The sequence below is a fragment of the Primulina eburnea genome, chromosome 15 (assembly GCF_022965805.1).
Source record: "Primulina eburnea isolate SZY01 chromosome 15, ASM2296580v1, whole genome shotgun sequence".
In the NCBI taxonomy this organism is placed as follows: Eukaryota; Viridiplantae; Streptophyta; class Magnoliopsida; order Lamiales; family Gesneriaceae; genus Primulina; species Primulina eburnea.
In genome coordinates this window covers 34,212,371-34,232,492 of record NC_133115.1, presented here as the reverse complement: position 1 = coordinate 34,232,492, position 20,122 = coordinate 34,212,371, and the positions used below count along the sequence as shown (strand labels likewise).

General features: G+C 35.7%; 3 protein-coding genes and 1 pseudogene across 8 annotated transcripts; 3 read left to right on the top strand and 1 right to left on the bottom strand.

The window, feature by feature from the left end:
• Positions 1 to 47: 47 nt before the first annotated feature.
• Positions 48 to 2,667, top strand: LOC140814609 (uncharacterized). Its single transcript, XM_073173644.1, has one exon. It carries the CDS (start codon positions 283 to 285, stop codon positions 1,690 to 1,692), a length of 1,410 nt encoding a protein of 469 aa, XP_073029745.1. The 5' UTR covers positions 48 to 282; the 3' UTR covers positions 1,693 to 2,667.
• A 1,846-nt stretch (positions 2,668 to 4,513) lies between these two features.
• Positions 4,514 to 11,076, top strand: LOC140814432 (ubiquinone biosynthesis O-methyltransferase, mitochondrial). Of its 6 annotated transcripts, none has more exons than XM_073173410.1 (10): positions 4,514 to 4,649; positions 7,912 to 8,177; positions 8,268 to 8,357; positions 8,664 to 8,742; positions 8,883 to 8,960; positions 9,187 to 9,235; positions 9,859 to 9,908; positions 10,158 to 10,307; positions 10,635 to 10,715; positions 10,824 to 11,076. In XM_073173410.1, the coding sequence occupies exons 2-10, from the start codon at positions 7,966 to 7,968 to the stop codon at positions 10,929 to 10,931; spliced, it is 897 nt and encodes a 298-aa protein (XP_073029511.1). In that variant the 5' UTR covers positions 4,514 to 4,649; positions 7,912 to 7,965; the 3' UTR covers positions 10,932 to 11,076. The 6 variants fall into 6 exon arrangements, with proteins under 6 accessions (XP_073029511.1, XP_073029513.1, XP_073029512.1 ...); XM_073173412.1 differs by having other exon boundaries at positions 4,537 to 4,649; positions 7,907 to 8,177; XM_073173411.1 differs by lacking the exon at positions 4,514 to 4,649 and adding an exon at positions 7,083 to 7,391 and having other exon boundaries at positions 7,907 to 8,177.
• A 510-nt stretch (positions 11,077 to 11,586) lies between these two features.
• On the bottom strand, positions 11,587 to 16,985 carry LOC140813577 (glutamyl-tRNA(Gln) amidotransferase subunit A, chloroplastic/mitochondrial). Its single transcript, XM_073172148.1, has 11 exons — positions 16,415 to 16,985; positions 14,331 to 14,642; positions 13,831 to 14,010; positions 13,634 to 13,728; positions 13,385 to 13,460; positions 13,143 to 13,220; positions 12,814 to 12,907; positions 12,645 to 12,694; positions 12,159 to 12,272; positions 11,889 to 11,994; positions 11,587 to 11,840 (listed from the first exon to the last, which is right to left on the bottom strand). Exons 1-10 carry the CDS (start codon positions 16,937 to 16,939, stop codon positions 11,902 to 11,904), a joined length of 1,617 nt encoding a protein of 538 aa, XP_073028249.1. The 5' UTR covers positions 16,940 to 16,985; the 3' UTR covers positions 11,587 to 11,840; positions 11,889 to 11,901.
• A 58-nt stretch (positions 16,986 to 17,043) lies between these two features.
• On the top strand, positions 17,044 to 19,249 carry LOC140813578 (large ribosomal subunit protein eL20y-like; annotated as a pseudogene).
• The last annotated feature ends 873 nt before the right edge of the window (positions 19,250 to 20,122 follow it).

The window sequence follows — 20,122 nt, the reverse complement described above, 5'->3', positions numbered from 1 at the left end:
ATTTGTCAATAATTTATCCTTGATCACAAAACCGAGACTAAAATATGGGAAGATTTGAATTGCCATCTCCCAGCATGATTTCCCTCTCATGATAATAAAATTAGATTCTTGACACCCAAAATCATACCCCACCCCCATCACGTCAATCAAACCTGTGCACGATTTTCATTCACTTCTCTCCCTTTTTCTAGCGTTTGAATCCTATGAACGCTTTCCATATGATGAAGCCACTACTTCTACTCGAATAACAATTTTTACACAATTCAACTCAGAATAACGAAGATGTTCTGTTCATTTTCACGTTCATGTTCCCTTCAGACTCTTCTGCTAACACTACCTTTTCTTTTATTATCTCCTGTCTTCTCCACTATTCAAGTGGACAGAAACAGCCAGTCAAACAAGAATCCCCCTCATAATATGGATCCACTTGAACTTGAAACCTTGTTCAAGGTTATGGAAACTCTGTCGTCTGATGAAAATTGGAAAGTTTCATACCCGGAGCCTTGTCAACCGGGTTCATCCTGGCCCGGAATCGAGTGCAAAATTACAGGAGATGACAATCTTTTCCATGTAATTAGACTTGATTTTGGCACCCCACCAAATCCAACATGCAAGAAAACAGCCAGATTTCCTTCAGAAATCTTTCATCTCCCATATCTTGAATCCGTTTTCATTTTCCAGTGTCTCACTCACATCCCAACAATTATTTCGGTCTCAGTAAACGAATCGTTCATCAACTCTCCAATTCAACAGCTGAGTTTGAGATCAAATTCTAGACTTGTTGGCTCAATCCCACCTCAACTTTCCTCTTTGAAATCACTCCAAATCCTCACATTGCCACAAAACAGGCTCACAGGGCCAATTCCAGTCGAAATTTTCAGTTTGACTTCACTTTTACACTTGGATTTAAGCTACAACTTCATCACTGGAGCAATCCCTTTTGAAATAGGCAATTTTAGAAACATTGTGGGCCTTGATTTAAGCTATAACAAGTTCATGGGACCAATCCCCTCTAAAATAGGACAGCTCAATGAACTTCAAAAGCTTGATTTAAGCTACAATTCTTTAACTGGGAGCATTCCAGAAAGTTTTCAACAGCTGCATTCTTTGGTTTTCTTGGATTTGAGCAACAACAAATTGAGCGGGGGACTCCCAGACGGATTGAAAGGGTTGCAGAGTTTGCAGTATTTATTAATGGAAGATAATCCAATGTTTATATCTCTGCCATTGGAATTCAGTCACCTTAAGAAACTTCAAGAACTTAGACTTGGAAACTGTGGGTACTCGGGAACAATACCAGAGAGGTATTCAGAACTAACAAATCTAAGCACACTTTCATTGCAGAACAACCTGTTATCAGGTGAAATTCCAGCGGGTTTCGGCAATCTTTCACATATATATCACTTGAATTTGAGCAGAAATTTTCTGAACGGAGTTGTGCCTTTTAACTCAAGTTTCTTGAAAAGGCTTGGAAAAAATTTGGACCTCAGTGGCAATTCGGGGCTGTGTTTGAGTCCATCTGCAGCAGCCGATGATGTTCATATTGGAGTTGATGTTTGTGGGAATAATAAATCTGGATCATCAATCCATCCACCGAAGAAATCTGAAGCTCCAAGGGATCATATCACATCATTTTGGTTCAATGTTGCTTTGATTTTACTTGCATTGAATGAACTAATGTTTTCTGCTTAATGGTTTGCTACAGTTTCTGGCTGATCAAATGTTGCTATTTTCATTAGTCTTAAGTTTTCTGATGATACTGACTTCAGCATTTGATATTGGTATGTCATAGACTCATAAATACTCGGGCAGAAACCAAATCAAGAAAAATATTCTGATCACATTTTACACTCGAGCTCTAACATATAGAAACCACTTTTCAAGTTACAAAGACAACCCAATTTAAATGGTCTTTTAACCGATTCGATTCTCTGGAAATCTTTTCATCTATCGTTTGTTCTTAATAAGTGCATTAATGAGAGCTCCCCGTGTCTTGATTTGTTGTGCAGTCAATGTGAAATTATGTGGCATTTGATTCTGTTCATGGGCAATTCGAAAGATATCACTCCTAGTAGTAGTTGTAAATTGAGTTGCCTTGGTTCTAAAATATTTAATGATAGAAAGAAATGAAACCACCCTTAACTTACTCTTACAAGGGAATAGTTGCAAAATAAGATCAACTGGAAAAGGCTTTGCTATAACATGAGAATTTTCAGGCCACTATCTGACCTGCAATATAAAAAATCAGTCAAACAAAAATGACAAATTCTTGGTTTATCAATGGAAAATATATAATAAACGGGGATTTTTAGTCATAAATGTCAAGAAATGGTGGATATGACATAACAAGACCACTGAAAAACAAGGACAAAGTTCAGGCAGGAAATGGATCCCACATTTCAATTTTATTACTTCTACCTTTTTTCACCTGTTTTTTGTGGTACAAACGTTGTACCTTCTCTCGCAGGTTTGCCCCTCAGTTTTCCTTTGATTAATCCAAGCTATTAATACAAGAATTTGGCTCAGTTCTGATTAGTGGTCTGTCTTTTTCAAACATGCGGAGGTTCCTTTTACTGTCATATGCAAGCCTTTTGCAAAATGACCACCAATTGTAAAACTATTGGTTTACAGCCCGTTTGTGTAGAGGAATTTATGTTACTCCTCCTTACTTGAGTAATTAACTTAAAATTGTTTGAAAAATTCACGGGCAGCGTTATAGTTAAAGAGTTTGCATATATTCCACAATAAATAAAGATGATACACATATAATAAATGATACCCCTATAAGGGCCCGGGTCATGGATGACCCGGGAAGTTTCATTGGATAGCCCGTATAGAAACCAAGAGGACGATTATTACCTGCCCGACTGGGCACTTCATGTATAGCCGGGTATTTACTTACCTCCCGGGCAGCTAGGGACCGGGCTTTCCTGCTAAAGCCAAGGGCTCAATACCCGAGTAACTTACTTAGAGGATCTCATAGATTATAGGGAAGAAAGCGACTGGGCGGGAAGTCAACGTCTTTAGCCTGAACGTATCCCCGAAAATATTGAGAAGAAAGGGACTGGACATGCAGTCAACGTCCCTTATCCTTGGAGTACCCACCAAGCTATCGGGAAGAAAGGGACCCGACAGGCCGTCAACGTCCGAGGGTACGAGTAGTAGGTGAGCACGCGCATCAAGGTAACCCTAGCTTCCCCTCCTATAAATAACAGGTATAATTGTCATTTACAGAGGTCGAGAATCTCTTCATTCGCAAGCATTCATACATTTTTACTCAAGTTTTCTTCCTTGACAACCCTGCTGACTTAAGCATCGGAGTGGTCACGCCGGACACCCCTCCGGCGCCCATTCACGAGTTCCTCTTATTGTTTGCAGGTCACAGTGGAAGCCATTTACCTTGTTCAACTTCCTAAACAACACTATAAATTTTTGATTTGATCCGGTGGAGCACCCGACCCTGCTCTTCCATTTCATCCGGATCGTATCAATAAATATACACGGTAATATTGTGAAAGTGTTTATTGTGGTTATGTGAACTTGGGTTTTGATTTATACATGTCTTGTTTTGATGTAGTTAGTTTTTGGATTGTAGTTAGGTCAAAACAAATAATCTTAACAAGGTATCTGAATTCAATCTCACCGTTATGTGTTGGACTACTCTACACTACAAAAAACGGTTAGATTAACGACGAGTTTAGAATAAACCGTCGCTATAATAGCAGCGGTTTTTCATATAGCGACGGATTTTCATAAAATTGTCGCCTAGTAAAGGTAGCGACGGTTTATCAAAAACCGTTGCTAATTTTACGACTGTTCGAACAAATTCTACTGTGTGTATTGTGGATTCGGATACTATAATCGTCGTGACGAAACACTATTACAAAATCAGTCATCCCATTCTAATGATTTTTCATCATCTCCATCTAATCAATATACCTATGGACAATCACGTCGATATCCAAATATTCAAAATCAATTTAATCTACGAGATATTGACGAAAAATATAACAATGATTTCGCTCACCCGCGTCACTTTTCATGGTATTAGCTTTGAAATGTTATAATTTTTAGTGTGTATTTCTTATTGTGCTATTATTGTAAAAAAGTTTTGTATTGATATATTAAACGTTTGTACCAGCTGTCCTAAATGTAGCCTAAAATAATAAATTATTGTGGACATAAAAACGGTTGGATTAGCGACGGTTATAGCATAAACCGTCGCTTAAAATTAAGGGAAATTTCTCGTTAACCGTCGCTACTCGCGACTGTTTATCTTACCGTCGCTAATAGCGACGGTAATTTTAAACCGTCGCCGTTGAGATCGGCGACAGGCCACCAAATACAGTCGCTATTTGCGACGGTATAATCAAAACTGTCGCTGGTGGCGACGGTTCTTGCTAACACCGTCGCTACTGGAGACAGTATGTGCCAAAACCGTCGCTACGATTCTATGTATACCGAGTAGTCGAACATTTTCTTTACGCGATTTTCGCCATTCTTCTCTGGTAGTAGCGAAACTCTATCATTTTTTTCACAGTTTCCGTTTTTTTATTTTGTACTAACATTTTTTTGTATTAATTTCGTAGATTTGCTCGTCGGTGTGATCTTCCAATGTTACGTGGATCTGCATAACTTCGCGCACTCAGGTTTTTAAAGCGTTTTTTTTATAGAAAATTTAATATTTAATTTTTGTACAGTAGTTTATTTATGAATATTAGCATAGTATTTTATTTATGAATTTTAGGGGGTGTATTCAACGTGGGAAATTTATTGACTTTTACTGACTTTTGTAGATTTTAAAAATATAGAGGTATTCAATCAAGACTTTTGCATACTCTATAGAAGTCTTGTGGTATTCAAAATAGACTTTCATGGAGTTTTAAAAAGTCAAGTGATATTCAAAATTTACTTTTATAAACTCTATAAAAGTCTACAGGTATTCAAATTTTCCATGGACTTTTAATAACTCCATGGAATTCATTGACATACAAACATTAAAACCTAAGGTATAACTACAAATTGTAAAAAATTGTATTTGGTTCATCCCAAAGATTTGAATGGATTTTTAAAACTTCTAACTCTCTCTATGTCGCTTCACATCATATATCTTCATATCTTCTCTCATAACAAATTGAATATGTTATATATGTCAATTAATTATTGGTTCAAAGAAATTAATAAAAAATCACATGTTATAGTTAAGTACAAAATTTATAAAATTCTATAAAAAAAAATCTACAAAAGTCTATAAAAATCTTGCAAAAAGTCTACATAAATCCACATAAATCTGTTTATAAATCTGTGAGATTCCATAAAAGTCAATAAAAATTTATCAAATCCATAAAAGTCTATCATTTAAAAAAATCAATTAAAAGTCATCAAAACTCTGAATTGAATACACCCCACTTAGCGTAATAGATTATTATTTTTGTAAATCATGCTTGAGTTGTTTTTTACTAGATAGATTAAAAACCCTCGCTTCATTAAGCTACGGTTTTTTGAAAGACCGTCGGTTCATAAAGCGACGGTTTTATAAATAAACGTCGCTAAATATAGCGATGGTTTAATATAGCGACGGTTTGTATATAACCGTCGCTTAAAGTAACGATGGTTTGTATGTAACCGTCGCTAAATATCGATGGTCTGTTTATCTAAACCGTCGCTAAATCAATAAAACTGTCGCTAGTTGTAACAGTTATTGAGAAACCGTCGCTATACGAAGGCGACGCGACCTCCGGTTACGGACCGCCAAACCGTCGCTAGAATCGTCGCCTCACCGTTTTAGCGACGGTAGTCCCCTTTGCAAACCGTCGCTAGTCCCCTTTTTTTTTGTAGTGCTATGAGCCGTTCATCCGATAACGTCTTGTAAACTTCAAGTTTCAGTTGTTCATTCTTAGGCGTGAACGAGTATGCTAGATGTCACATAACGACTATATTAAGTCATTGAGAGTTGTATGTATAAAATTAGACAATCTTCTCATTTGAACTAGCTTTTGTGGTGGAGTTCGGCGCACACACTCATATATTCTCTTACCTTTGGGGTAATATTAATTATGTTAAATAGACATTTTGGTCATATAAATTATGTTGTCTTCCTCTAAGTTGTCAAAATTAGGTTTTAATCACGTAACTTTGTGTGTTTGTTGGTTTTTAATCATATTTTGTTGGAGTGCTAAACATCATCATTTTTTTTCAATATCACTGTCAACACTCCAACAAAATAAAACTAAAAATCAACAAAAATCATAATAATAGGATATTATCTGGTATTATTGAGTTTCATTACTTTACATGTATTATAAGAATAAACCAATGGCCTACAAATAAGATTCCCATACTTAAGCTAGGTACCAAGACGTAATGGTCAAAAGATACATATAAAAATATCAATGAAAACAGTAGTTAAAACGTGATGCACACACAAAATATTGTTTTATAAATTGAAAATTTTATTTAGTGAATGTCTTTTTTGGTTAACATTTTGAATTGCAAAAAAAGAAAAAAAAGATAGGGTAAAAACAAATACATTTGCTTTTATTATGAATTTATGAACAGAGTCTGTAATTTGGGATATATCTGTTCATTCATGCAAAGAATTTATGTAAGAGTAAAGCACATGCTGAAAAGAATAAAGTTCACTGGAACAAAAGTCTTTGTATTTTACTTCAGAAGTTTTTAACCAATCAGAGTAAGAGTAATGTTCACTCAATCACTTGTCACCCCAATCCCCTCAATCACAACCTTTGGATTATATCTATTTTCATGTGGTAAATTTAATCAAAACCCCAAAGATTATCTTACCCATTTTGACTTTTGTTGCAACTCTCAATATTAAATTTTTTAAATAAAAAAATACGAAATCTGCCGTTATTATGTTCCTCATTCTTGAAAAATAATCACATCTACATTAATTTAAAAAAGATAAAGTAAAATATGTAAATGAGGTAGAAAATCGTCATTCAAACAAAATTATATTATTTTTAAGTCCGAAATAACGGATCGAATTGACTTAATTCAGAAATTTGATTTTTATTTTTAAAAAAAATCGGTTAAATCGGTTTCGTTTCTTGATTATTGTTTTGAAAATTCGGTTAGACAGAATTAATAGATTTACTTTTTAAATGCAATTTCAATTTTATATTGTTTAGTTTAGGGCCATAGCAGTTTTGTCCATTGGGCTTTGTTTTGATTGGCCCAAGTTTATTTTGAAAAAATAAGAAAAGCCTCACTCTAAATCACTTGAATCTCTAGCACTTCAAATATATCTTACCCTAAGCTAAATCAACAGTTTGTATGCTGGTCATCTTCATCCAAAATCCACTGTGAGAAAATCAGAAATGGCACAAAATGGCATCTCTTTCATTATTAGCACACTGGATATCAAGTTGGTACTGTTCATGTTCTTCCTTCTCTGCTCGTTTTGATTCTATATTTCTATAGCCAAACAACCATTTCTGTATTTTTGCTGTAAGTATTGTGTAATCATTGTAGAAATGCCATTGTTTGTTGTGGATTTCCTGGGTGGCCTATCAATTTCACTTAATCATTTGCTTATTGGATAAATGAATAATTATTAACATATTAAACTAATTTTGTTATTTTAATTGTATACTAGCCTTTGCTGGAACTAAGGCCGTATTTTGGCATCTAATGTCATGTATTTGCAGATATTTTTAGCGTCATTCGCATTGCAAATGAAGAATTTATTAAGCTACATTCATTGTATTTATCAGCAAATTTCGTTGGGTTTGGGTGACAGCACATGAATCTCTCTATTACTTTTAATTTTTTATATTTTTTCACCTGAACATTCGGTTAGTGTTGTTCCGACCGAAATAACCGATTTTAATTTGGTTCGTTTTTTTCGGTTTTTGATGAAGCCCATTGTTTTGTTTTACATTAGAACAGGCACAGTAACGTCGCCAGGTTAAGCAGTGGCGCTTCTGTAATCGGCTTAGTGCAATGGCTTCAAAGATTCTGTTAAAACGACTCCAAACCCTAACAAGGTCCTCTCCAAGGTTCCACAATAAGTTTTGTCGATCCCAATATCGGTGCTTGAATCTTGAAAGGCATTATTCAGATTCTGTCAACAGTCCACCAGCTCCCGGTTTTCAGTTAAAGAGCTCGTTGAATCAAGATGAGCTCAAGAAGTTCTCCGCCATTGCTGAGACATGGTATTATTTTCAAAATTTTCGGAGATTTCCTTTTTTTCCAGTTATTGTTGAAGTTTATTTGTTTTATAATTTTTGTTGAATGAATTGAAGGTGGGATTCGGAAGGGCCATTTAAGCCATTACATGTGATGAATCCTACCAGACTTGCTTTTATCAGGTCTACATTATGCCGACATTTTGGGTAATTTAATTCTGCTCGAGTTTGACTTATTATGTTTCTTAGGCGGCATTTGGAAATGCTTAAAATAACCTCTAAATTTGTAAGTTCATGATCAATTTTTTTTTAGTATTTGCAAAAACTACCTTAATAATGCTAATCCTTAATTTCACTCCTAGGCAAGAAGTTATTGATCTTTGTTAATCCTACCAGCGTTGCTTTTATCAGGTCTACTTGTTGTAGGAACCTAAGAAATGATGTTCCACCTTGATATTCTTTTCACTCTTGTTTTTTTTTTTATAAAAACTAGTTGGTGTCAACTTGTTTCAGAAAGGATCCACACTGCCCAAGACCATTTGAGGGGTTGAAATTCGTGGATGTTGGTTGTGGAGGGGGTATTTTATCTGAGGTATGCATCTTTAATTTTTGGCTCTCAGAAAGGGCAAGTAATATCTATCCCTTGAGATTGCCTAATGCCTTTCAGATACACTTGGGGTACTAGAGTTTCCTTTTTGCAGTAATCTAATGACTTATCCTTTTAAAGTTCAGCCTTTGGCTCGCATGGGTGCTGATGTAACAGGAATTGATGCTATAGAAAAGAACATTAAGATTGCACGCATTCATGCGGTATGTTACTTGCAAAGTCATATAAAAAAAGAGGGGGATCAGTTGTAGGCATGATCAACTAATACAAGGAGCGATTATGTTTCTTTGTATGTGCATTGGGAAAAGTTATTATGGACCTGTCCTTCTCAATGGTTTCAATTTTTTCAAAAGGATTTGGAGCGTCACACATTTATATGTTCTTCGAAATTTTTTTGCTATTCATTTATAAGAGTTTGCATCTTTGCAGGACCGGGATTCAGTTACTTCATCAATTAATTATCAATGCACAACTGCTGGTACACATCATATTTGTTTGTGCGAAGGTTATATTGTTGATCATCTGTCATTTTTACTTTTCAATTTTAATAATCTTTGAATTCTTCGTGCATCTTGCATTTTTTTACTTTGGCGGTAACTCATTTCTACGAGCTATTCTGCAAATCTTTCTATTTTCTTCCTATTTCCCTATCTATGCTCACCCAAAAATAACGAACACAAAATTTCTGTTGGTTCTTCCATGTGTTCCTTGTTATTTTTCCTGCAACACTATGAGCAATTATATATTTCTTTTCTTTCTATTTTTCTTTTTCTTAATGTTTGATGGAGCAAGCAGATAAATGGAAGCGATTAAAGCGTGTGTAATCTGTATTTCTTTTTGCTCTGGCGTGATTTATTGCTTTCACATATTGAATTTCACATAAGTATAACTGTTTCATTTTTACATTACTGTTTACTTGTATTGTTATACATCACTCCATGTTAATACGTTAGATTTTGTGTTTTCATCATTTCCATCCGTTTGTGCTTCATGAATGATTTTTATATCTTTATTTTTTTTCTATCATTCATTCAGGAAACCTTTTCTTTTGAATTTGTAAACCATTTGTCAAAAGCTGATGCCATCATTATTGTCATACAGAAAAATTGGTGGAAGAGAGGAGAGAATTTGATGCTGTAATTGCTTTGGAGGTGTGTTAGCTTATTCATGCAAATGCAGTTAACAATGGTGCAACTTGTGGAAAATAAGGGCAACCATTAATATGGCTTCCAATGCAATTTACTAATATTGTTCAAGTCTGCTTTAAATGAGTGGACACTTTGATTGGACTCAGTTATTTTTTGGTTTAATCATGTTTTGGTGTAATCATGTTTCGTTTTCCTTAATATTGTGTTCAGAAGAAAGTGGACTAATCTGATTGTCTTGCATATCCTACCTAGGTAATTGAGCATGTGGCAGATCCTGCTGAGTTTTGCAAATCCTTGTCAGCATTGACAGCTGTTGGCGGAGCTAATCTAATCTCAACAATTAATCGTTCAATGAGAGCTTATGCAACTGCCATTGTCATTGCAGAATACGTCTTACATTGGGTATGTATGCTATACAACCGCTCATTGTTTTCGAAGTGTTTATATGCTGGTAAACCGTGGACTAGATAGAGGCATCAGTAAAGGTGCCTTACTTGAGTCAGATTTGTTCTGTGTCCAGTGTGTGTCGGTAACAAAATTTCTGACAATGCCTACAGATGTGCGTCATCTGCTTCTGAAATTTGAAAAATACATTTATTTTCTTGAAAACCTTCTCCTTTACCAGCAAAATCTATGGGGGTAAAGTATAAAAAAAATATGCCTCAAAAGTAGTCCCTCTTTTTTCATCGATGTTTGGTATTAAAGTGTTTAAATTTTGTTAACATATAGCTTCCGAGAGGTACACATGAATGGTCGAGTTTTCTGACGCCAGAGGAACTGGTCCTAATCCTTGAGCGTGCTTCCGTTCATGTAAGTATAAGATAAAAGTTGCTAGCTTTCTCATTCTTGTTTTCCACGGAGTTGACTGTCTCGTTTCTCCTTCATTTGATTTTCGATTGTAATTCCCATCTTTATCAGGTTCAAGAGATGGCCGGGTTTGTCTACAATCCTCTTTCAGGGCTATGGTCTCTCTCTGATGATATCAGTGTAAATTTCATTGCATTTGGAACAAAACACAGCGCATAGAGTAGCCGAAATACACTGTTTTTATATAGGTTTCTTTAATTTTCCGGTTCACCCTTTTGACCATTTTCATTTTTGTCACATCACGATAATAATTAATGCGCGCTCGTTCACACACGCACTTGCAATAAATCCATACCAACAACAATCTGTAGGTTGTTTCCATATTGTTTTTAAAATTACTTTTCTTATATAAAAATATAAACATTCCTTTTTGCGCAATTATCAATCATTTAATCATTTTCAATTTATAATGATAAGTAAAAAATAAAATATTATTTCTTTCTTTTGTAGTGGATATTTGTTTTTGTCACGTGTTTATCTCTTTTTAGAATTTCTTTTGTCTCTAATAAGCAGAAGCTAAAGACGAAAACAAAATGTGACGCACCTTTGCACCCAAACGAAGCTGATATATGTGCTGTACATTTCAAATAAAATACAATTTTGTTTTTATACGTAAATCATTATACAGAACTGTTAGGATTTAATTTACACGAGACTTTTAAATGAGAGGTTAGGTGCAAAGTGTCCTTCGTTTCCCGTTCGGTATTTTTTAGTTTTCATTTTTGCAATATTATCCGAGAACTTGTGTTCAAATCCCACTTGTATGCATAATAGTTAAGATTAGAGTTTATCTTAGTATAAAAAAACAGTACAATAAGAAAGTGAGATTTCATTTAATGTAAAGTTGTAATGGTCAAGTTTTTCAGAGAAATAAGCAAAATCGATTATCCAGGCATCTAACGAAAATTGTCCCCATGTCTTCAATTTTCGGGTACAGACAGATCACGGTCAATAATAACGACCTCCACTCCTAGTATATTAGCCATTCATAGCACAGTTAACTTTTCAAGAACATTTGATAATGATATAAAGGAATAATAATTTTAGGTAACATGGAGAAATGAAAATGTATAGAAAAATTTGAACCAAAAATTCTCATCCTCCAGAACAGACACCATATGGTGGGTGATTAAGAACTCCATTCATCAGCTATAATTGGTGGGATAAAAGAACAACCCTGAAGAGTCTGCTCAAAGATATGTCCTACTCTCAACAACTTTTCCTGCACCATCAACATTCAGAGAAATGCATCAGAACAAACTTTATTTTCTTACAGGAAAAGGCATATCATTAATTTCAACTACGCAGCATATTAAATAGCATTGAGATGTATAGTTGCAGAATGAACACGTTAAATTTTTTGCTAAGACAAGAATATTTATGCACCTCATCAAATGCAGCTCCAATCATTTGAATTCCTACGGGCAGGCCCGCAGATCCCCCTTCAACAAATCCACATGGCACAACCAATGCAGGCAGGCCAGCCAAGTTAACATTGACCTGTGTGAACACATAAAAATATAAAATAATCAGCAAACCAGAACCGTGCTTGTGCAGCAAATAATCTGATTCAATATCTATGCAAAGATGTCTTGTAACCTTTTTGCATCTCTCCCTCTCTACACACACACACACACACACACACACGCATTCCAGACCACTTCACAAATGGGAAAGGGAAAAGGTTTTTCTACTCTAGCAACTAAAAATGACTTGGGTGTAAAGAACAATAACCCCTTAACCCCTCATTAAGATATAAGAACCACGAAGACTCACGGTGCAGATGCACAAGATAAGGGAACAACAAAAAGAACTATAAATCTCCAAATAAGTACACAACTGCAAAATCTAGAAGTGTTTCTACAAACTCACAGTCATTATGTCTCCTGCGTACATAGCCAGTGGGTCATTTTTCTTCTCACCTGGACAAATTACATAACTCTTTTTGAATGATTTCAAACTAGAACATTAAGAGAAAAAATCATGGGTCCATAAACCAAAGATGAAATAAAGCGCAACGTGAACTATGCCGGTGTCATACCAATCTTATAAGCAACAGATGGAGCAGCAGGAGATATCAAGATATCATTTTTGTCCAAAGCTTCCTTGAAGCCATTCCGAATAAGAGTCCTAACCTGAAACAGCAGCAAAGAAAATAATTAAGTGCAGAAAGAATAACAATGTGATAAACACTCGTGACACAGTGATTACACCAAATTACTTCCAGGGCGGCAGTTGATCAGCTTATCAAACATTGAGTTTCAAATATTCTAGAGCCGCAGCAGAATGATAAAACATATGGTATTAATTTTCTTTATCTAAGTCGTCTCATCCATGAACAATATAAAAACAGGGAATTGGTAGTCAAACCTGCTGGGCACGCTTGTAATATGCATCATAATAACCAGCTGAAAGTGCGTACGCACCCATTAGAATTCGCATTTTAACCTGCAACAAGAAGATAACTGTTGCAAAGTGAATATCTGGAGAGGTCTTCTCTCAGACAAGATAATGAAACAACAACAGACGAATACTACCCACGATAATACATGTCATAAACCCATATCAAAACAAGGAGCTATTTTCCCCCAATAGATTTTCAAGAGTCATACCTCAGAACCAAAACCTTTAGCTCGAGAACCCCCATAAAGAGAATTAAGCTCTTCTCCAAAAACTTGATTGCCATATCTAAACAGAATAATAATTAGATACAAATTACAAGGTTTCTGCTGTTATTTTATACAGTAAGTATTGGGTAGTTTATAACAGAGATGATTATATACTGCTGTCTTCCAAATCCGCCAATCAACATCACACCAGTTCTCTATTTGAATTGTCATAAAGGAATGTTGTAATATAACCTGACACCATCATAACGAGACAAATTTGATGATGATTCAGACGAAGCAAGAATATAGTAAGCTGGCAATCCAATGGAAAATGACGGTAACGAGACCTGCATCAGGCAAACAAAATATGGAAAGGAAAAAATTATGATTCTATCAGAGTGGCATAAATGAACGAAGATTAGGGAAATATATGACAGAGAAAAGGAAACCTCAGTGACAATGCAACCTAGTTCTTCCAAATGCAAAACAGCATAACGAACTGAAGATACTACTTCCGAATCAACCCCATCTCCAAGCGTTTCACTTATCACACCAACTTTCATCCCCCTCAAGGGTTTAGACTCCAAGTAATCGATGGCAAGGAATTGTGATGCGTAGTCAGGAACTTCCTAAAACGTATTCGCCCATCAAGATTAAGAGACAGCTGAAGAATCTTGAAAGCATGACTTGATCTTAGGAAGGTAGAAGCTAGACTAAAAGCTTGATTAGCACTCTCCTAGCCATAAAAAAGGTATGCCACTTAAAATCTGATGCATGAGATTTTATACACATACATGTATAAAAAAGAAAATGAGGTTTGCCTTCACCTCAATTTATGCCCAACAACCCAACCATACCTTAATTCCTACAATGGTTATAAGATATTTTTGGTAGTAGATGATTGGGTGCTACTGAATCACGAATGCAGGTTAAGTATTTAAACATTTACTCTCTTGCTACTGGTCGCATCAAAATTATCATGGCCCGAGATAGTGTGAAGGAGAATTCCTGCATCAGCAACAGATGAACCAAGGCATCCAATAACATCCAAGGATGACGCATAAGCCACAAGTCCATATCTTGAAACGCGCCCATATGTTGGCTTCAATCCAACAACCCCACAGAATGATGCTGGTTGCCGAACACTTCCACCAGTATCACTTCCCAGTGAAACCATGCACTGTCTGGCAGAAACAGCTGCAGCTGAACCCCCTGAAGACCCTCCTGGTACCCGTGACAAATCCCAAGGATTAGCCGTCACCTAACGAATATGAAAATGTGTCACCTGAGTAAACCATATCCAATTACCGGCTATAATTTAAGCTAATTCTTCACTTTGTAATAGTTGTAACAAATCAAAAGAGCTCTGAGCCATCTAAATATCTTATCATGATGTCAATATCCATAAAGATCTTATTCAACACTAAAGGACTGAAAGTGCTGCAATTATTTGTGATTGACCGTACTATTTGTTCTGTGATGTTGGCTCCATAAACTGGAATATTTAAAGTCAAATTATGGACCACTTCTTTTTCAAGAACACCATCCATGGTTGATATAGGAATTTATGGTCACTAGACTCTACTTTGGCACCTTTTACAAGAGAATATATAATCAATTATTTAAATCCATCTCCCCACCAAGAATAAGGTAATACTTCAAACTTTAACATGGCGATTCTCTACACATGGTAATGCAAGTAAAAAATGGAATCAGGTTTAATCATAGACTCTAGGGGTAACTAGCGTATATACACAAGCCAAGACTCAACTCTTCAATGAATCACAACTTGCCATGCAGCCGGCACCTTGGTCCGCTTTAAAGACTCAAGGTATCGATGAACCTACCTAAGATATAGGAATTGTTGAGTACATCTTATATTAAGTTAGTTTTTCCTTTTAAACTGATAAATATTTGCTTGTTATAATTCAATACCTTGTAAAGTACATTCTGGGGATGTCACACAGATTTGTACAAAGTATTTTGATTTTAGAACATTATGTCTAGATACAACAATATTTTATTAAGGGGCCTGCCTTTTCTTACACCTTGCTTTTAAGCTATAGTCACTTGACAGACTTGCAACTCTGGTAAGGAAGGATTTGGTATTCCAACATTACATCTGACCATAGTCCCAAAGTCAAAGGTTTAGCATATAGCCATAGACACGACTCGATTCTGGTTATGTTACGGTTTAAACCGAATTATTCGTTAAATTTAACGGTCGTGAAAGAAAAGAAAATTACTTTTCATAAGGTCATCAAACTACTTAAATATAATCATGCAATAATTGTATTACAACATAAAACAACCATTTGAAAAAGAAATAAAATTTGTATTTGAAAATTTGAAAATAAAAAAAGTATTACAAATTATGTAAATTAAGTTGTCGATCTATGCTCATGACTTTAAAACTTAAGATGAATTTTGAAGTTTAGACTAATTAGCTTTTAATTCCAAATGGCGTCGGGTTAGGTTCCAGTTTCTAATTGTAAATCATCGGTTTTGATTCCGTTTTGGAACAACAAATAAAAGGTTTTGGTTGCAGTTTCAGAGATAATGTTCCGATTTTGGTTTACTACCCAAAGGGAAACATAATAGAGTTTACATCGTTTATGTTTAGATATTCACATCACACTTTTTCAATCAGTATCCCCACTAATGAGACAAATCATGATGATGCACAACTGATTATTCACGGAGAAAGTATATTCTGAGGTACATAATACCGCAACACAATATATATGCTACAAGGTGCAAAAATTGCAACTTTCTCCGCGAATAAAAAAAAAAACAAAACCAATATCCAGACATTTTACGGAAGTCCATAGATTGAAAGTGTTAGTGAACAGAGACAATTTTAAATCCGTCAAACACCTCCAGAAAATTCACAAGCTTCAGTTCACTTAGCCACATTGCACATTTTAACAATTCAGATGACCACTTTAACGAGCAGAGGAACCCACGCATAGCAAACCAAGTAAAGTTCATGCAAAAATCAAACTATATCATCGCTACAAAAAAGATACTAACTTGATAAGCAGAGCCTTCAGTTGTACTCCCCATACCAAACTCATCTAAGTTCGTCTTCCCAACAATAATAGCCCCCGCCTCCCTAAGCTTCTTCACTGCCGTGGCATCAAAAGGTGGCCGATAATTCTCCAAGATCCTAGACCCTGCGGTCGAGGGCATGTCTGAGGTGCAAATATTATCCTTAACCCCGACCAATACCCCAGCTAGGGGCCCCACTTCATCATTGTTCCTAATCTTATCATCCAGCTCCTGAGCCTGCTTCAACACGGCTTCTTCTGGAGAGACGTATAAGAAGCTGTTAACTTGAGGCTCAATGCGGCGGAGACGGTGGAGAAAGGACTTGGCGAGGTCGATGGCAGATGTTTGGCGGGAGAGGAGTGATTTACGGGTCGTGAGAATATCAGATGGCGGAGAAGGAATGGCGGTGGCTGTGGGGAGCAGAGGTGAGGCGTGTAGGTATTTGAAGGTGGTGGCGGCGGTTGCTGGGGATCGGAAGAGACGTGGCGGTTGGGCTGAGGATAGCATTTTCCGGTGGTGAATCGGAATATGAAAGTAAGCTGCTCGCTTCTCTTGATCGGCATTTTGAGCTCATTACGATGGGCCCGTGATAATATTTGATATAGGCTAGCCCAATATGACCCGTTGGCCCAATAGATTGAAGAGCCCATTTAGTAGGGTTTCATTTCGTTCCTAATGCGTACCATATATAAATTCAAACCCCAACAAATTTTACAAGTGAGACGCAGATCTAAATCCACTGAAATGGTGACATTCAAGGTACTTTTGTTTGTAGTTTCTCTATCTGCTGTGTCTTTGAATTCATATATTCGTGTAATTATACTTGTACATGCTATTTTTACGGTGCATTGCGTTAGGTGTTTGATTCGGGTACGAAGCCTGATGTAATTGACTGGGTTACTTGCGCAGTTCCACCAGTATCAGGTCGTGGGGAGAGCTCTTCCGACGGAGACAGATGCGCACCCTAAGATCTACCGCATGAAGCTTTGGGCTACTAATGAGGTCCGAGCCAAGTCCAAATTCTGGTATTATTGAACTCTCCGTCCTCTTCTTTATCCCCAGTCTCCCAATTGGACGCTGTTGGATGTTAAAAGGATACATTTACTTTGAACGCTGTTACTTTGACAAGTCTATAGGCTTGATTGGGGTAATTTTAGTTTACGCCTGGTTTTCTTCAAAATTCTGAGCACCCCTTGAAGCCAAGTTAAATGCTAGCTGAAACCATGAATAATTGCGATCAAAAGAAAAGAAATATCTGTGTGGGTAGAGAGGGAATATATGGCAGGAGTCTTTTGTTTTTTTTATTAACATTTATTTAGCTCTATAGCCCAATGTTGTATCTACTCTATCTATGATTCGAGTGTTTCAAAGATCAGCAGAAATACATTTTTCTTAATTTTATTTTGGTAATTAGTGTTCTTATTTAAAAGAATATAATTTTGATAGGATTACAACTTGATTTGTTTAGGCTCGAAACCCTTTATCTTATCTTATATGATAAATGCTAGATATATTCAGTTACTATTATTTTCCCGGCTCTGGCCTTGAAGTAGAAGCAAATTCTGTTTCTCAGTGGCACGACTTCATACATACTGAGAAACAAATTTTTTTTTTTCGTTTTTGATTTGGAATGCCTAAGTAATATCTCTCACGATGGCCTTACAAAAACTGAGTTTGGTATATTTTAGTGGTGTTCATAACTAACCCTCAAGGTAAGTAAGATGAGAAAATAACATAGGTTGTGTTGTAATTTCTATATATTTTTACTTGAATACTATTTGTTTTACAACTTGTTGAAATTTTTTTATATAAAAATAACTTAATTTTCAATAGTTAAATGTGTTACATGTGTGCTCTTGCCACTTATAAGTTAAAGATTTGCATTGATCACATTAAATGGGTTTTGATAGTGTTTTATTCGTGAAGGTACTTCTTGAGGAAGCTTAAGAAGGTGAAAAAGAGCAACGGTCAGGTTCTTGCTATCAATGAGGTAAATGATCCAGTTGTTTCATCTTTTGTTCTGATCATTTCAGTTTATTTGATTTGAAATTGAAACAGATATATCGTTTAAAGATAATGGTTCCCATTTAGATTACCTCGTTGTCTGATGAAACTTTCCTCCATTAAGCATTAGGATTTAAACAAAAATATTTTTTATGCTTGGCACTGTTGGATCATTTTCATCTACACTCTACTAATCTCCTGTTCATTTTGATACCGATAATATGTTCCCATGTGATATCTTGAGAAAACATGATGATCCTTGCCCGACCTTCACATTGAGACCATCTCTGTGTTTCCCCTGTGGGTTTGTAGATTTTTGAGAAGAACCCAACTACTATTAAGAACTATGGAATCTGGCTGCGATACCAAAGTCGAACTGGATATCACAACATGTACAAGGAATACCGCGATACTACCTTGAACGGTGCTGTTGAACAGATGTATACAGAAATGGCTTCTCGCCACAGAGTTTGACACCATTGCATCCAAATTATTAAGACTGCAACCATTCCCGCTAAGCTGTGCAAGAGGGAGAGCACAAAGCAATTCCATGACTCGAAGATCAAGTTTCCCTTGGTGTTTAGAAAGGTGAGGCCGCCAACTAGAAAGCTCAAGACCACATACAAAGCATCCAGGCCAAACTTGTTTATGTAAGCTGATTGAGTTGGTGATTGCCAAATTTATACCCCGCTCGTTTTGTAGTCGGTAAATTGAATCCAGATTTTGGTTTTATTTTTCTAATCATTAGACAAATATTCAGTAGTGGTGTTTATCTGAAACGAACTACTATAAATTATTCGCGATTACCAACTACTATAGATATATGTTAAGCCGCAACGAAAAATGTCTGAAGTAATAGCTAATTATAATTATTTAATCTCAAGATTGTAAGAGTTGTTAAATTATTACAATATATTAATTTTGATGTATTTGAATTTTAAATACGTACAAATATTTGAATTTTCGAAAATACACTCGAGAAAGTTTCATGCTCAAAAGTCAAAAAATCCTAAAAACATTGTTCAAAGAATCTCAAAAGTACCACACAAATGTCTCATCTTATTATAAACTATTCATTCCAACAAACCATTAATAGGTTAAATAAATTTTATTTCTTAATTAACTTTGTTTTATCTAATATTAATAGTTATACGAGTAACCATTCAGGCATATTATTAAAACCTCAACGAACAAAAATCACCGAATTTACTTTTAACTAAGTACCTGGTCAACTAGTATTTAATAAAATTTCAACCAGAACTAAATAGCAAAATCCAAAAACGTGGCGGCTGGAGCCAAATATCATGTATACCTGCGCGCGCTCTCTCTCTAATATCACACAGAGTAAAACAATCACGAATCTTTATCAGTGAGATTGGTCAAACCTACTGATATTCACAATAAAAAGTAATATTCTTAGCATAAAAAGTAATATTTTTTCATGGATGATCCAAATAAGAGGCATGTCTCACAAAATACGACCCGTGAGACCGTCGCATACAAGTTTTTGTCTATCACACAAAGACAAATGAGTAGGTCTCATGTCAGACTGTCTCACGAATCTCAATATGTGAGACGGATCAACCTTACTCATATTCACAATAAAAAGTAATACTCTTAGCATAAAAAGTAATACTTTTTCATGGATTATCCAAATAAAGATCCGTCTCACAAAATACGATCCGT

Coding starts and splice junctions, on each gene's coding strand:
- LOC140814609 (XM_073173644.1), top strand. CDS start 283: ATGTTCTGTTCATTTTCACGTTCATGTTCCCTTCAGACTCTTCTGCTA.
- LOC140814432 (XM_073173410.1), top strand. CDS start 7,966: ATGGCTTCAAAGATTCTGTTAAAACGACTCCAAACCCTAACAAGGTCC. Junction 8,743..8,882: donor GAGGGGGTATTTTATCTGAG/GTATGCATCTTT, acceptor TTTAAAGTTCAG/CCTTTGGCTCGCATGGGTGC. Junction 10,308..10,634: donor CAGAATACGTCTTACATTGG/GTATGTATGCTA, acceptor GTTAACATATAG/CTTCCGAGAGGTACACATGA.
- LOC140813577 (XM_073172148.1), bottom strand. CDS start 16,939: ATGCTATCCTCAGCCCAACCGCCACGTCTCTTCCGATCCCCAGCAACC. Junction 13,461..13,633: donor TCTCGTTATGATGGTGTCAG/GTTATATTACAA, acceptor TATTCTGTTTAG/ATATGGCAATCAAGTTTTTG. Junction 13,221..13,384: donor CTAAAGGTTTTGGTTCTGAG/GTATGACTCTTG, acceptor TTCTTGTTGCAG/GTTAAAATGCGAATTCTAAT.